Source organism: Uranotaenia lowii, chromosome 2 (genome assembly GCF_029784155.1).
Source record: "Uranotaenia lowii strain MFRU-FL chromosome 2, ASM2978415v1, whole genome shotgun sequence".
Lineage (NCBI taxonomy): Eukaryota > Metazoa > Arthropoda > Insecta > Diptera > Culicidae > Uranotaenia > Uranotaenia lowii.
The window spans coordinates 391,866,763-391,880,682 of NC_073692.1; the positions used below are offsets into that span (position 1 = coordinate 391,866,763).

The following is a 13,920-nucleotide window of genomic DNA, read 5'->3' on the forward strand; positions in this document are numbered from 1 at the left end:
TCTTTCAATCATGCGATGAGTAAGCGTTTTTGCTCGTGCTGACGAAAGTCTAATTAATGGTTGGACTAAGATGAAAAATTTTCCACAGTGGAATAAAACAGAAGTAGAACAAGATCCATTTGAAAATTGTCTGCTGAGTTATGGCTAAATTCTAGTAAAACTACAAGTTTCTAAAGTGTAGATATATCAAAACTCATTGGAAAAGGTGATCTCAACTTTTGCGACTTTTAATGACTTCATCCTAAGCCATTCAAATCCGTTGGGAGAAATGACGGTGTCTTGAGAATTCAAGAAAACAAAACAAAAACATGAAAAACTATTACCGGAATTATTTTTAATTCATGATAACTCCTGGAGCTATGTCAAAGTTGTTGGGTTCCAAACATGGGGCAAGAAAATGCAATCCATTTACCATTGTCGTATTTGCTCCAGACATGCAAGCTTTCATGCACCAAAAAATTTGTTAGCTAGCGCCATTCCAAGGAAATGTTTCCTCAAATAGTATAACAAAAAGTACACTTTAGCAAAGCGCTCATTGTGTGAGTTTGAACCCAAGGTACATTAGTTTTCTCCTGAACAACTTTCCTTTTCCCACGTTTCGTCCGGATCCAGATGAATGTGTCCGGGAAACGCAAGTGAAAAGGTACTCTCTCTTCGTTTTGCAGTGCTCAGCTAAAAAGTTTGCTAACGTTCACTTTTTACAACTTCCACTTATTGTTTTCAGTCACTTTTAATTAATTTTCCCTGTCGGATAGCTGGTTGTTCTCAAGAATTCTTAACCCACACCATCATCTGAGGCAAAGTCCATTCCCAACCACCCCAAGATGTCGAAAGATTGGTCGATGGAAGATGAATCTATGGGACTCCCGTTTACAGCTAGCAAGAAAAATCAACACAATTTAAAAGCAAACACCTGATGTTGGCAGCAATGGCGCTGTGGGGAAAATTGTGTACACTTATTTTAAGGAAGCTTTTTCTTGCCCGGGTCCCTTCCTAGCGAGCTTTAGGGTTGTAAAAACTCCTGAGGTTGCATTGTATACACTTTGCTCAGCACCGGCTAAAGAGAGTAGTTTTTGTAATGTTGCTTTTCGAATGGAGGGAGGAGAGCTAAAATTTATCACAAACCTGGTCCGGGCAGCATTAAAATGTTGCAAAAGTTTGATTGATATTCGTTGGCTGCTGCAATTGTTTCAGAAGGGTATAAAATTTTAGCTCTTAGCTAAGATTAGTTATGAAAGCGAAACAGTTAGGAGGCATAAATGGCTTATGATGATCGCATCTTTGAGATCTGTTTGTTTAGTAAATGGGAATCCTGTTAAGCTTTTCCAATTTCTACAAAGTTGCATATTCTTTAAATTTTTTATTCAAACAAGTCACAACATAACCACATACCATTACAATATTTTATTACAGAAGATTTCACGAGGGGTTGATAGTCAAACCTTTGGTTTCATGAGTAATTTAGTTCCTCAAAATGTTTTTTCTCCGGATCGTGCTAAATATTTGAACTCCAATGCATCATTCAACTACAAATGTAATTGAGTGTGATGTATACCAACTGTCTCATTAGAATGGAAAATCACATCGATACGATCAATTAGCATCGTACACGGGTGTGACAAAGTAAGTGGTTCATCACTCTGGTAAAATAAGGGTTGATTACAATTTGAGCTTCAGGAGGAAGTAGATAAAGATCAGTCGTATCAGTGATCGGTCGTAGAGTTTGCAATTGTAGTAAAATGTTGAAGTTGGTAGGTTTTAACTTGACTGATGGAATGTGGTTTGCACGAAAATTATGATAAGTTTGTTTCGGAATTTCTTTACAGATTCTCGCCTGTGTGCTTTTACTAGTAGCAATGAGCTCTGGCACTCCTCAATTCAGCTATGGAGGTTATGGTGGCTATGGAGGCTACGGAGGTTACGGAGGTTATCGAAGCAATGGAGGATATGGGGGTTATGGAGGTTACGGAGGTGGTCGCGGATATGGTGGCTACGGAGGGTATGGCGGTTATGGAGGGTATGGAGGAAGACCAAATTCGTAAGTACAGAAAATGATTGCATGAACTACTCTCACTGTTTTAATATCATACTTATAACACTTGCATTAATAGTTCATTGTGTGATAAAGCTTACATGTTATTTTTCAAGTTATGTTTTACTTTTTTCTCATATAGATATCAACGGCCCATAGCTCCATTACCATTATTTGGTTAACAGGAAACAGAAAAAAACTAATCGTTGCAGATATGATAATCTCAAATAAACTTAAGTTCAAACATGATTGTGGTGATCTTTCAATGTTATTTTTGAGAATCAAGAAAAGAAGGCCTGAGTTTTCTTTTTTGTTTTGCTACTCTGAAGTAGATCGCTTATAGCCTTTAGTTGATCGTCAATACACAGCAAAAATTATTTCCTGTAAAATTATGCAAATGTCCTGTAACAAAAAGGAGCAGGACATTTATCGTAATTTTACAGGTCGAAAACATGATTAACTGACATTTAATTTTTAGTGTACAACTTTTTACAGCACATTTTATGTAATAATAAGTGAATCTTCGTAACCTTTAAGGAAAACAGTTCAAAATTACAGGTTTTGTTAGTTACAGGTTGATTTATTTTGAAGGTTGCAGTTTCAGTGACACGTAATAGTCAAATTTTTTTTGGGATAATTGACAGTTAACAGAATCTGTGGCTATTCTGAACATACACAGCAAAAATTATTTCCTTTAAAATCACGCAAATGTCCTGTAGCAAAAAGGAGCAGGACATTTACCCTAACTTTACCGGTCGAAAACATGATTAACTGACATTTAATTTTTAGTGTACAACTTATTAACAGGACATTTGCTGTAATAATAAATGAATCTTCGTTAACTTTCAAGGAAAACAATTTAAAATTACAGGTTTTGTTAATTACATGTGATTTATTTTAAAGGTTGCAGTTTTAAGTGACACGTAATAGTCAAAAAAGAATTCTATGTATGGCCACTGATAGAATGACATGAGCTTAGCGTAAAGGTCGAAGCGACGCACAGTGCGGTGATCTCATACAAGCCGTGGACAAAAGTAATAAAAAGTTTGTTTTTGGCAACTTTTTGTGTTTTTATGGTAAATAATGATGAGAAAATATTAGAAATCTTGTTTTTGGTGATTGGATCCTTTTCTGTGGGTTTTTTTTTACCACGAAAGTACCGAAGTTTAGATTTACGAGATTATCATTTTAACCCATTTTAATCTAGAAATGTGATATATCAGCGAAGTATGCCTATAATCAAATGTTCAATGTTTTTTTTTTTAAATCATTTATTTGAAACGGCTCAATCCAGTAGGTTTAAGGAGCCAAGATTGTATTTGTTTTTGCACTGTTTACATTTCTTGCTTAAACTAAAAATTAGTAACAGATTGAGAAAAAGTCTATAGAATAAGATCGATAGCTTTAAAGAATAGATAGAGTTCGGAAAAGTAAGTTAAGTCCATCGTAGCCAACACATCTACATCTACATTAGGTTGCCTTCCTCGAGACCGAAGCGAATTTGTTAACTGTGCTCTGGCGATCAAGTGGACCTCGCGCGACCAAACAACATGGTCAATGTCGTGATTACCAATTCCACAGGTACATAGATTGGTGCTTGACAGATTTACACGATACAGTAACGCGTTTAAGGAACAGTGGTTGGACATGAGTCGGGAAAATGTTTTAATAAAATCACGGCTCAGGTCCAAACCCTTGAACCATGGTTTAAGCTTCACCTTTGGGATGATCGAATGGAGCCACCGGCCCAATTCATCTGCATTCCATTTGCGCTGCCAATTGACGAGAGCATTTTTACGTACTAAAAAGAAAAATTCATTGAAGGAGATTTGACGCTGATAAATATCACCTTCAAGCTCACCTACCTTTGCGAGAGAGTCAGCCTTCTCATTGCCCAATATTGAGCAATGTGAAGGGACCCAAACAAAGGAGAAGCAGCGTTCAGATAAAGTACTCAATTTTTCTCGTATCTTCTCGAGGAAGTACGGTGAGTACTTTCCCAGCTTCATTGAACGAATAAAAATTACCAACAGTTTGTGAGGCGATGCTGTTCAGAGCCCAGTTGATAGCTGCCAACTCTGCTATGAATACTGAACATGGAAACTCAAGACTATAGAAAGCGCTAGATGTTTCGTTGTATACTCCGAATCCCGTTGATTCATTCAATAGCGACCCGTCAGTAAAGTACATTTGTTCAGCATTGACGTGCCCATATTTAGCATCGAAAATCCTAGGAACAATAAGCGAACGATGTTGATCCGGGATTCCACGGATTTCATGCTGCATGGACAAGTCAAACTTGACAGAGGAATTGTCGTAGCCAGGGTGACAAACACGAATGGGAGAGTTCGAAGAAGAATTAACCTGCATAGACAAGAATTCATGATACATGTATATGGTCATATATCTTGTTTGAAGATTTTCCTCAAGCAGCTTTTCAAAATGTTCAATGTTGTTTAATTCATTATTTTTATGTAAGAAGAAGAAGCAAACAAAAAATCAATTTAAGAAGATTTGTCATAATTTTCCAATTCCGTATCTTTCAAATATGGAAGAAATAGGGCTTCAGCAATTGGTTGTTTGAATTGAAGGTCTTATTTGCCGTGGAAATGAGAGAATCTGAATTCAGCAGCAATCTTCCCAAAAAATCAGCGTTTGTGTTTTTTCTGAAATTTTTACGTGTGTGGTTCAATCGATTTCTTCTAACAATTTTGTGAGTCGCTTCTAAGGCTTCTTCAGAAAGGTCTCCTATGGGTAGTTCAAACATGCTTATGATTTCTGCGACGCGACGATGAGAAACCTAGCTTCACTCATAAAACAAAAAGGCTTTTGAAAACATTGATGAAATGTAGTTGGAAGGGCAAGCTTTCATTTCAACAAATCGGAAGTGCATAATTCCAATAAAAAGTGTTTTTTTAAATAAAATGTTAAAAAAATGGACCTGAATGATAAAAAAGGTCCTTAATAACAAAAAAAAAATCTTAAACTTTTTACTCATATAAAAAAAGTGATGGTTTTCAATACCTCAGGTTGTTTATAAGGTTGTTCGTTTATGTGTTCGTTTAATGTGAACAAAAGTTATAACACGTGCGATTTCGCGCGTGCGCATCAAGCTTCTCCAATGATTACTTCCGCTTTCAATGAAACAAGTGGTTTACGCGCCACCTCATATGAGGACCACTCGTCGAGGTAGATTGCCCGGCTAGACCCCCGACCTCAGGGCGGGTTGTCCAAACAAGATCCGAAAAGGGATACGAAAGGTAAAGGAGGATGATGATGCTAGGGAAATGTACCAGCAATTGCACCGTCGTGCCCAAAGAATAGCTGGGACGCAAACCGTTATCCTATCCGCTCAAAAGGTACTCACTTGCGCTTCTCGTCATGGGTGGAACTTACTTTCCCAAGTTTTTCCTTCCCGCGATAGAGGCGTAAGCGAGGGAACTGTTTTCCCGAGCAGTTCACCCGGCGTAAAATAAATTAAAGACAAAAAGTAAACTCTACAAACTAAGCGGACCGGACACGTGAAATACCTTCTCAGGAAAGACGCAACTGTTCGGGGAAAGCTAGGCACAAATTAAATTAACATCAAATTGCGGACGAAATAATTAAGTGCATTTATTTTTAGATGGAACGAAAAACTATTTACAGCATGCCTTTTTATTTTTAGTTTACATTGGTAGGGGGTTTCTATTGGTGTACATGTGTTGGAGATTGGTATCTATTTTTAGATTACATAGTTCTACCTAATTGATTGTTCCTTTTGTTGTGCTTTCCCTAGTTGTGCGGTTTTTCGATTTGAGAATGAGCTCAATTGGCGGAGCTTCTCAAATGGGAAACTGTATCGGGGTAAAAGTTTCCAAACTGTGTGTGGTTATTAGTTTTTAATCATGGGCCCAAAATTTTATATAATCAAATGCGCATTTAGGTTTTCATATCCGTACTTACGGTACCGTTTCGCTCGATGCCGATAAAGCAGAGCTGGCTTACTCGGTGTCCAAAAATAGACGGTTGGACTGGTGTTGAAGCAGGTAAGGGATCTTCCTTAGATGATGTCCAAACTTTCTGCGACGCTTCCGGCTACGGTGGGGTGATGATGAATACCGTCGGCCCGGTAGGATGTGGCTTGCTACGGGCTGGTGGAGAACGCTTGGTGGCGTGCGTTTCCCTTCCAACGTGCTACGTCGGGCAAACTTCGAAGCCTCCCGTGGCTGGAAATGCGAGGTTCCGTAGGGATCGCTAAAAGCGTTGCGGTGTTGCTTTCCTATATAAGGAGAATAGTACGGAAGATTCGTACGGCAAACATTAACTCACACACAGTGCACACACAGAATTCGTTAGAATTTTTACCTTTTTTGTTGAAGGTCGACGCACATAGATATGAACACACGCACAACACAACTTCCTAGCTTTTCTAATCTAGCTAAAAGGGAAACGGAACAAGAACAATTAACATCTCAACATCAAAGACACTTCACGTGTTTTTTTACTTTTGCGACTTCGCGATACAAATAAAAAAGAACCTCGCTACGGCCTAAACCACGGTCTGGATCAAAGTGATCAAGATCCGTTCCGTGGATCCTCAGTTGGGTCGCAAGTATGGAAAATCCTTTGACCTTTTTGAGGGGAAATCCGATGACCCACGAATGCGGTCATCGAACTTTCGAACCTTAGTTCGGGTACACCAGCCATGCTCTCGGCATGACATTGGGCAATCTCTTGTGTCTCCCCAAACAAGTCATCTTTCCCTTTCATCCCGGATCCTTCTCGGATCTCTGAGAGTTATCTCGAGCGGTGGTACCCTATCACCATAGTCATGGAAAGCGGATGTTGTATGGAGAAGTTGTATAAAAGCTTGAATGAAAGCTTGCATCGGATCAGCATGATAATGGTTCGTTTCATTTGGACGGTACATGTGATACATCTTTTTATTTTATTTCTTTTTATTTACAATAACATTGACGAATTAAATAACTAACAATAATATTTACAAAATGTCTTATTAAACTATCTTTACTCTATGATAATATTGTTTGTATTGGAGAAGCAAATAGTAACCATGTTACAAAGTTTTTGGTTTATGAAAGACAACAAAACCTTCATTAACCTTCATCCGGGAACCGGTTTATAAACGAATTATTTCCGCGAGTGTTGTGGACTTTCTCTTTAAGAAGGTTTGCAAATCCTTTGATGAAATCAAAGCTGACAAAATAAAGTCTGTTTCACATAGAATCTGGTCGGATAAAATAGATCATTTCTCCGCAAAGAAATAACGTACAACAAAAGTAAAAATGTCATTTTGTAGGGTTTTTATTGCACTTGAAGGAAAAAAATACATAAAAATCATTCGTCAGCTTTTCGGATGATTTTTCGAACTTTTTTTGTGATACCACCCATAATTTTCTGCACAGTAACTGCTGGTAACCTCATTCGCCATCTTGTTCCACCACTTTTCCATTTGAGCGAGTTTTTTCATGGTTCTGCCACATTTCTTCAGTTTGCCCTTAACTGTTGCCCAGTATTTCTCGATGGGACGGAAATCCGGACAGTTTGGTGGATTGATACTTGTTCTTCTTATACCACTTAACGACATCCCGGCTGTAGTGGCAGCTTGCCAGGTTCGGCCAGAACTTCACCGGACCTTTGTGGGACCGCATGAATGGCAAAACCCTCTTTTGGAGACATTCTTCTTTGTAAATATTTTCATTCATTGTGTCCCCAGTGATGAAAATCTTAGTCTTCTTCCCACAACTACAGATCCCTTGCCAGATCATCAACTTACGAGCAAATTTATCTGCGAAAACAAACTTGAATCTACCCCCAACATTCCCTTTACGCTTCGCAAGGTAAAATGTGTTACCGGGTATTCGTCCAAAATCCATTTTGACGAAAGTTTCGTCGTCCATCAAAATGCATCCATTGTACTTGGTAAACACTTTCTCGTACAACTTCCTTGCCCTGGTTTTGGCAACCAGGTTTTGTTTCAGCGTCCTGTTGGGGTGTTTGCTTGCATGATACGACCGCAAGCCTTCTCGCAAACAAATTCGTCGAGCTGTACTGTGGTTCGTCTTGAATTTTTTCGCCAAATCAAGCAAGGAGATTCCAGGATTATTGTGAACTGATCGAATTACCTTTGCTCGCAGCTTCCAGTCTTATGTTCTACTTTTACGCCTGGTTTGTTTTGCTCGATCCACCGTAAGAGTCTCCCGGTAACGTTGCAGCACCGAATTTACAGTCGATTATGGATATTTTACGAATTTCGCGATCGTTACCCCTGACCACGTCTTTCTCTACGTGAGTGTGCAGAATTTTTTCTCGCCTTTTGCGTTCCATCGTCGATAACTTTTGACTGACTACTTCAATCTTGATGAAATTTTCACCACTAAGTAAAAAAACCATACGGATCAAAACACTGTCAATAGATTCGCGATGTGACAACTAGGGGCGCTGCAATAAATGAAAAGATGCGACCAGATTCTATGTGAAACAGTTTATGTTAGAAAATCTTTTAAACTGAACATTTCAACAAATTTCTCCAATATGAATACAGTAAAATACTTATGCAGTACTGATAAAATTGGAATAAAGCAAAATAATCAATCAAGTAATTCAGATGGCATGGACTTATTAAGACTAAATTAGCCCAGATATTCAAACCATAGCGATATTCGAAGTTTTTTTTTAAAGGAATCTTCAAGTGAGTTATCACGAGTTAATATTTTTGCGAAACCTTTTGATTAAATTTCATTGAAAATAAAAATAAACAAATATTAAGTTTTATATCACGTTTTTGAAGTGTCCAAGCCAAAGTTAACCAAGCCAAAGTAAAACTACCTATTTTTCTTAAAAGATAAGAAAATCAATGGATAATCCGGAAAATTTGTAATGAAAATAGGACACTTTCGACCATGGTGTTCCATTTTTATACCTAACATAACCTAAACTTTGTTTCAATTTCAACTATTCATCAATTAAGGTGCGAATCTGTGAGAGCGAATCAAAACTATTTTCTAGTACCGTGAAAGCTTGATCTCGAACTAAATTTTACCTCTTCTTGAATCTAATAAATAAAGGCAGTTGAATTCTGAAGTCAAAAGAACAAGACGTGTTTCACTACTATCCGCACCTCACTGTGTCCGAAAAAAGGTTTAGAGCATATTATCCAGGGTTAGGGACATAACACGAATCTTCACTTCAATTGGAGCGTAATTTAAACTTATATTGAGCAATTCGGACGTTTGGGGGGGGGGGGGGATTAGGGGGTTGTGAATTATATTTTTTCTAATCTACTTTTGCTCCAAAACTGCATGAATTAAAAAAAAAACACAGATTTGTATAACAAATCCTTGAGTAACATATCAGAGAACTTGCTTTCATCAATGTAACTATTGATGAAAGTAAGTTCTCTAATATGTTACTTTGAATTTGCTCTATAATTTGGTCAATTAAGCTTATTTGATTTGAACAAAAATTAAGTTTATATAAAAAGGCCTTCGGTTTGTTAAAAAAAAACTTATTTTTTACTTAAATTCAATAAGCTACTAAACTCTGGAGCAAATTCAATGATTTTAATCATTAACAAAAATAATTAAAGTTTTCAAAAATTAAATTACTTTATTGAAATTTAGCGGTTTCAACCTGATACTTATAATTACGATTCAAATTAAAGCTTTTGTTTGAAATTTGGCCCTTGGTTAAATTGTAATTATATTTTTTTTATCATTCAACGGGATTTTACATGTTTCTTTATCTGCAAATACTTTTCTTAAAAATGAATTCCTTAAATAAAATCTTGAGGATGTTTTGTTATAAGGTTCAGATTACAGGTTCGAAATTCAGATTATGCTCTTAAGTAAGTAAAAATGATCAAGATAACTAATTATGAAATTTTAATTTTGAATCTTTTTCTGAACGATTTTTGAATTTAGATTTAAGATCAATATTTTGATATGAGCCATGAATTGATTTTTTTACAAAGTCCTCAATTATCATTCAAGTATCTTTTATTTGATGTCTTTCGATTTGATCTTCTTTCATTATTTGATTTTTTATTTTTAATCTGAATTAAAATATGAATTTCGAATGATTAATCTTAATCTGAGTTTTCAATTCTGGATCGTCATTTGAAGTTTTGAACTCTGCAAAAGAATAAAGTTTAAGAACTTCGGATCTGAATATCAAACAAAAACTCAGAATGATTTCTAAAGCTTTGATCATTTAGAGTCTGGACACTTCTCTGGACACACTATGCAAAATTTGACAGCGTTGTGTTGGTAACGAAAAGGACTTCCTAGCATATTTTTTTAGATGTCTAAGATGAAGTGATTTTGGTGGACATGGTAAAATATTCTTGCACAATAACCTCGGAAATCTTTAATTTTCGACAAATAGATAAGAATTTTAAGGAAACTCACTAGAATGCTCACGTTTTACGGTAAAACGAATAGTTTAAAATATATTGCTCGGATTCTCAATAATCATAGCCTTAATATTGTGTTTTTTTATGATTGGAAAATAAATATTTTAATGCATATGAGTTTCAAAAATTATGGATAAAAATTTGGAAATCTGTAGCAGAATTCTGAACCTGGGATAAGTTTTAGAGGTTTTGGCATTAGTTCTGAGTAAAAATAGTTTTGCTTGAATAATCTTACCCAGTCTTCAACATTTGATTAAAAATTTAAAAACTTGAGTGTAGAGAAAAATCCCTGGTTTGCTTTTCCTGGACCTTCATGGGGGTGGAGTTGCAATCTTGTTAAAAGTTCATGGCCTGCCAGAAGGCCCCAGCTCATTTTCAGCTTATTTGCTTAAATCGCAGGAGTTGCTCAACTACCCCTAAAAAGATTTGATACCATTCTGCTAGCGAAACTGCAAAATCTCGCTTTCGGCGAAAACTTTTATTATGTGTATAAGTTCCTGCACCAAATGCTGCCATAAATTTACGTTGATGACCGTTAGATGATGCGAGTTACGAAAAAAAATGTAATTCAAGATGGACGATAAGTAGAGACCCTTTAGAGTTAACCAAATGAGCTGAAATTTTTGGACGACTGTAATCTGTGACCAAAGTTGCCAAAATCACAGAAAAATCTAAAATTTTACAGAATTTTGAGCAAATTTTCATCGCAGATTCTGTGTTACAGATCACAGGGGGTCATTTTTGAAATTCTCAAACCCTGGGACCTAAAAAATTTCGCCTTGGTCCAAAACTCATCCATCATTTTTTGCAGAATTTTTAAGTAACGTTTGCATGAGTGAATCTGAACTTTGAGATTTGTATGGGAAAATATAATATTTTATACTGAAAAATCAACATCATTTTTGTTTCTTCTGTGAAACCGAGTCTGCTTATGGTTTTTGTCCCAAAATATAAAATTTTCTTTAGAGAAATCATAAATTGGCACAAAAACCATTAGATTTTAGAAGGCTTTTTTCTACAGAAGAAAAAAAATACGCTGATTTTTGGAAAATATTAAATTTTCCCATCAAACCTGAAAAATCCAATTCCTTTGTAAACGTTTTTTTTTTTAAATCTGCGTAAAATCATGAATGAGTATTGAATTAAATCGATGCTGACCTCAGGGTTCGAGAATTTCAAAAGTGACCCAAATTCGACTCAGTCTAGTGTGCCACATCGAATATCATCACTTTGCAAACGCTGTAGAAAATCACTCGTTGGGTATTTTTGCTTAGGAGGTCTTCTGCACCATTCCGACTTAATTTTAATTCGTTCCACTATTCAAAGGATGCCCTGAAGTGATAGGAAGCCAAAAAAGTCCTTTTGGCATCCAAGAGCATCAAAGTTAAAATTAGATAAGCGCATCTGAGAAGTGACTTCTCAAAATCCAAAATTTTATAAATTCTACACTAATGAAAATATACCTAGTTTTCATTTAACGAAGGAAATGCTTAAAAAAAATTTATACTTACAGTATAATTTATCTAGGGTAAGGTGTCATGTCTTCTGGTATCGTAACGAACAACCATCGCTAAACAATCTGAGCCGTGGAGTTACTCATCATAAAAATCCCCATTCTAAATTTTGTTGATCAACAAGTGATGCAAAAGAGAAAAAATCACACATCTCCCTCTTTTTTTTTCAATTTTGGCCCAAAGCGTTAACGAGTCGATTAAATATGGCTTTCATTGAAAAATACTACTGGAGTATAACTGAAGTTTCATAATAAAAACAGTCGTTTGCTAGACCGGAACGTGGTAGTGAATCGTTGATAACATTATAGTTGTTTTTTTTTTATTAAATACCTACTTCAGAATTTTTCAACAATGTGTAAGACCGTAAGTATAGATGACAAAACAATTGTAATGGTTGTAATTGTTGATTTTTTTACACACGAAAACCTTTTAGCACAAGCCTTTTTATAAGGTTCAAGAAAGTATTACATTTCTGAACAACTGTAAAAAAAAAATTAAAATTAAAAAGTAATTCATATTCATGATAGAAAACATAAGTGATGAAGTGATAACAGCTGTTTTAATGACATTTAGGGAAAAATTCATTTGCGATTTACAACCGTCATTAACGTTCGTATTTTTTGTAAACTTCAGATATTTGCAGTCCTACTGTGCGTTTTGGCACTGGTTATTTCGAGCTTAGCTAAACCTCATGGCTCCCATGAACGCCGAGGAGGTTATGGTTATGACGGGTATGGACACGGTGGACATGGATATGGAGGTTATGGTTATGGTGGGCCCGGTGGATACGGATACGGAGGTCACGGGGCACCAGCGGTCATCGTTGGCGGAGGTGTGCGTCCTGGGTAAGTTTTTAATTGCTGAACCAATGTTCGTTACTTAATTTATCGGCCTTACCAGTGAAAAGTGATGTCCTGTTTAGTAAGAACATCTTCAGATTATAAATTTAAAAGACGGATAGCAAAGTTAAAAGATTGAAAGATGGTGCAAATGAGCGAGCTGAGTTTTATCAGAAGCATTTTAACCAAATGCCAACAAATTTTTTATTCAGCACGGGTCAACTACTATGAAGTGGTAGATACAGATAGAGTGGGATTTACCACCACCAATTAGTAGTCCCAGCGTGGATCGCCTCACAAGCGGAAATTTGCAGTGGAGGACGCTTATGGTACATGCAATTTTATCTCTATCTACCACTTCAGAGTAATTGACCAGTGTTGAACAAAAATTTGAAGTGGTGAAAACGACTCTCTCATTTTCACTATGTTCAATCTTCTAACATTTCTATTAGTCCATGAAATTTCATAATCCTAAAATATTCTCATAATAAAGAAAATCACTATTCCAAGGCCAATGAATGAAAATATATTTTAAATAAAAATGTAAGATAAATAACGTTGATTAATTTCTTCATAGAATCAAATTTTTAATTTGAGATTTTATTTTTCAGATCTGCTGTAATAGTAGCGCCAGCGCGTCCTGCAGTTGTCGCTGTTCGACCACCTGTTATTCTAGGCTAAGAGATTTTCATACAAAATTTGAAACTGAGGAATAGCGTTGTAAGCCCAGACATGACGAATAAACAAATATTTTCTCAAGTTTCTAGATTTTATATATTTACTTTGATTGTATTAACCTATTGATACCCGAAACTACTTCCAGTCCTATAGTGTTCCTGGAATTTAGTAAATATGCTTGAAAATACGCGTTCAATAAGATCTTCAAACTCAAGTTCAAACTGTTTTAAATATTGATTTTCATGCGTGTCAAATTTTGGACGTAGAACTTTACATAAAGACTATCTCAAAAATTACTCGACACATCGCCACAAAATTTTGTACATGTGAACATCAAATTACTAGATAGTGTCACCGAAAATTTCATCAATTTTCATTGACATATACGAAAGTTATACCCAAATGAAAATTCTGAACTTTTTTCGAGCACTCTTTTAGATT

The 13,920-nt window shown here is 36.0% G+C and overlaps 2 protein-coding genes across 2 annotated transcripts; both read left to right on the plus strand.

The window, feature by feature from the left end:
• The first annotated feature begins 1,617 nt into the window (after nt 1-1,617).
• LOC129744288 (neuropeptide-like protein 30) lies at nt 1,618-2,281 on the plus strand. Its single transcript, XM_055736741.1, has 3 exons — nt 1,618-1,751; nt 1,827-2,038; nt 2,175-2,281. Exons 1-3 carry the CDS (start codon nt 1,740-1,742, stop codon nt 2,212-2,214), a joined length of 264 nt encoding a protein of 87 aa, XP_055592716.1. The 5' UTR covers nt 1,618-1,739; the 3' UTR covers nt 2,215-2,281.
• Nucleotides 2,282-12,205: 9,924 nt separating this feature from the next.
• Nucleotides 12,206-13,546, plus strand: LOC129745074 (fungus-induced protein 1-like). Its single transcript, XM_055737909.1, has 3 exons — nt 12,206-12,325; nt 12,596-12,807; nt 13,413-13,546. The coding sequence occupies exons 1-3, from the start codon at nt 12,314-12,316 to the stop codon at nt 13,480-13,482; spliced, it is 294 nt and encodes a 97-aa protein (XP_055593884.1). The 5' UTR covers nt 12,206-12,313; the 3' UTR covers nt 13,483-13,546.
• The last annotated feature ends 374 nt before the right edge of the window (nt 13,547-13,920 follow it).

Coding starts and splice junctions, on each gene's coding strand:
- LOC129744288 (XM_055736741.1), top strand. Junction 2,039..2,174: donor TATGGAGGAAGACCAAATTC/GTAAGTACAGAA, acceptor TTTCTCATATAG/ATATCAACGGCCCATAGCTC.
- LOC129745074 (XM_055737909.1), top strand. Junction 12,808..13,412: donor GGCGGAGGTGTGCGTCCTGG/GTAAGTTTTTAA, acceptor TTTATTTTTCAG/ATCTGCTGTAATAGTAGCGC.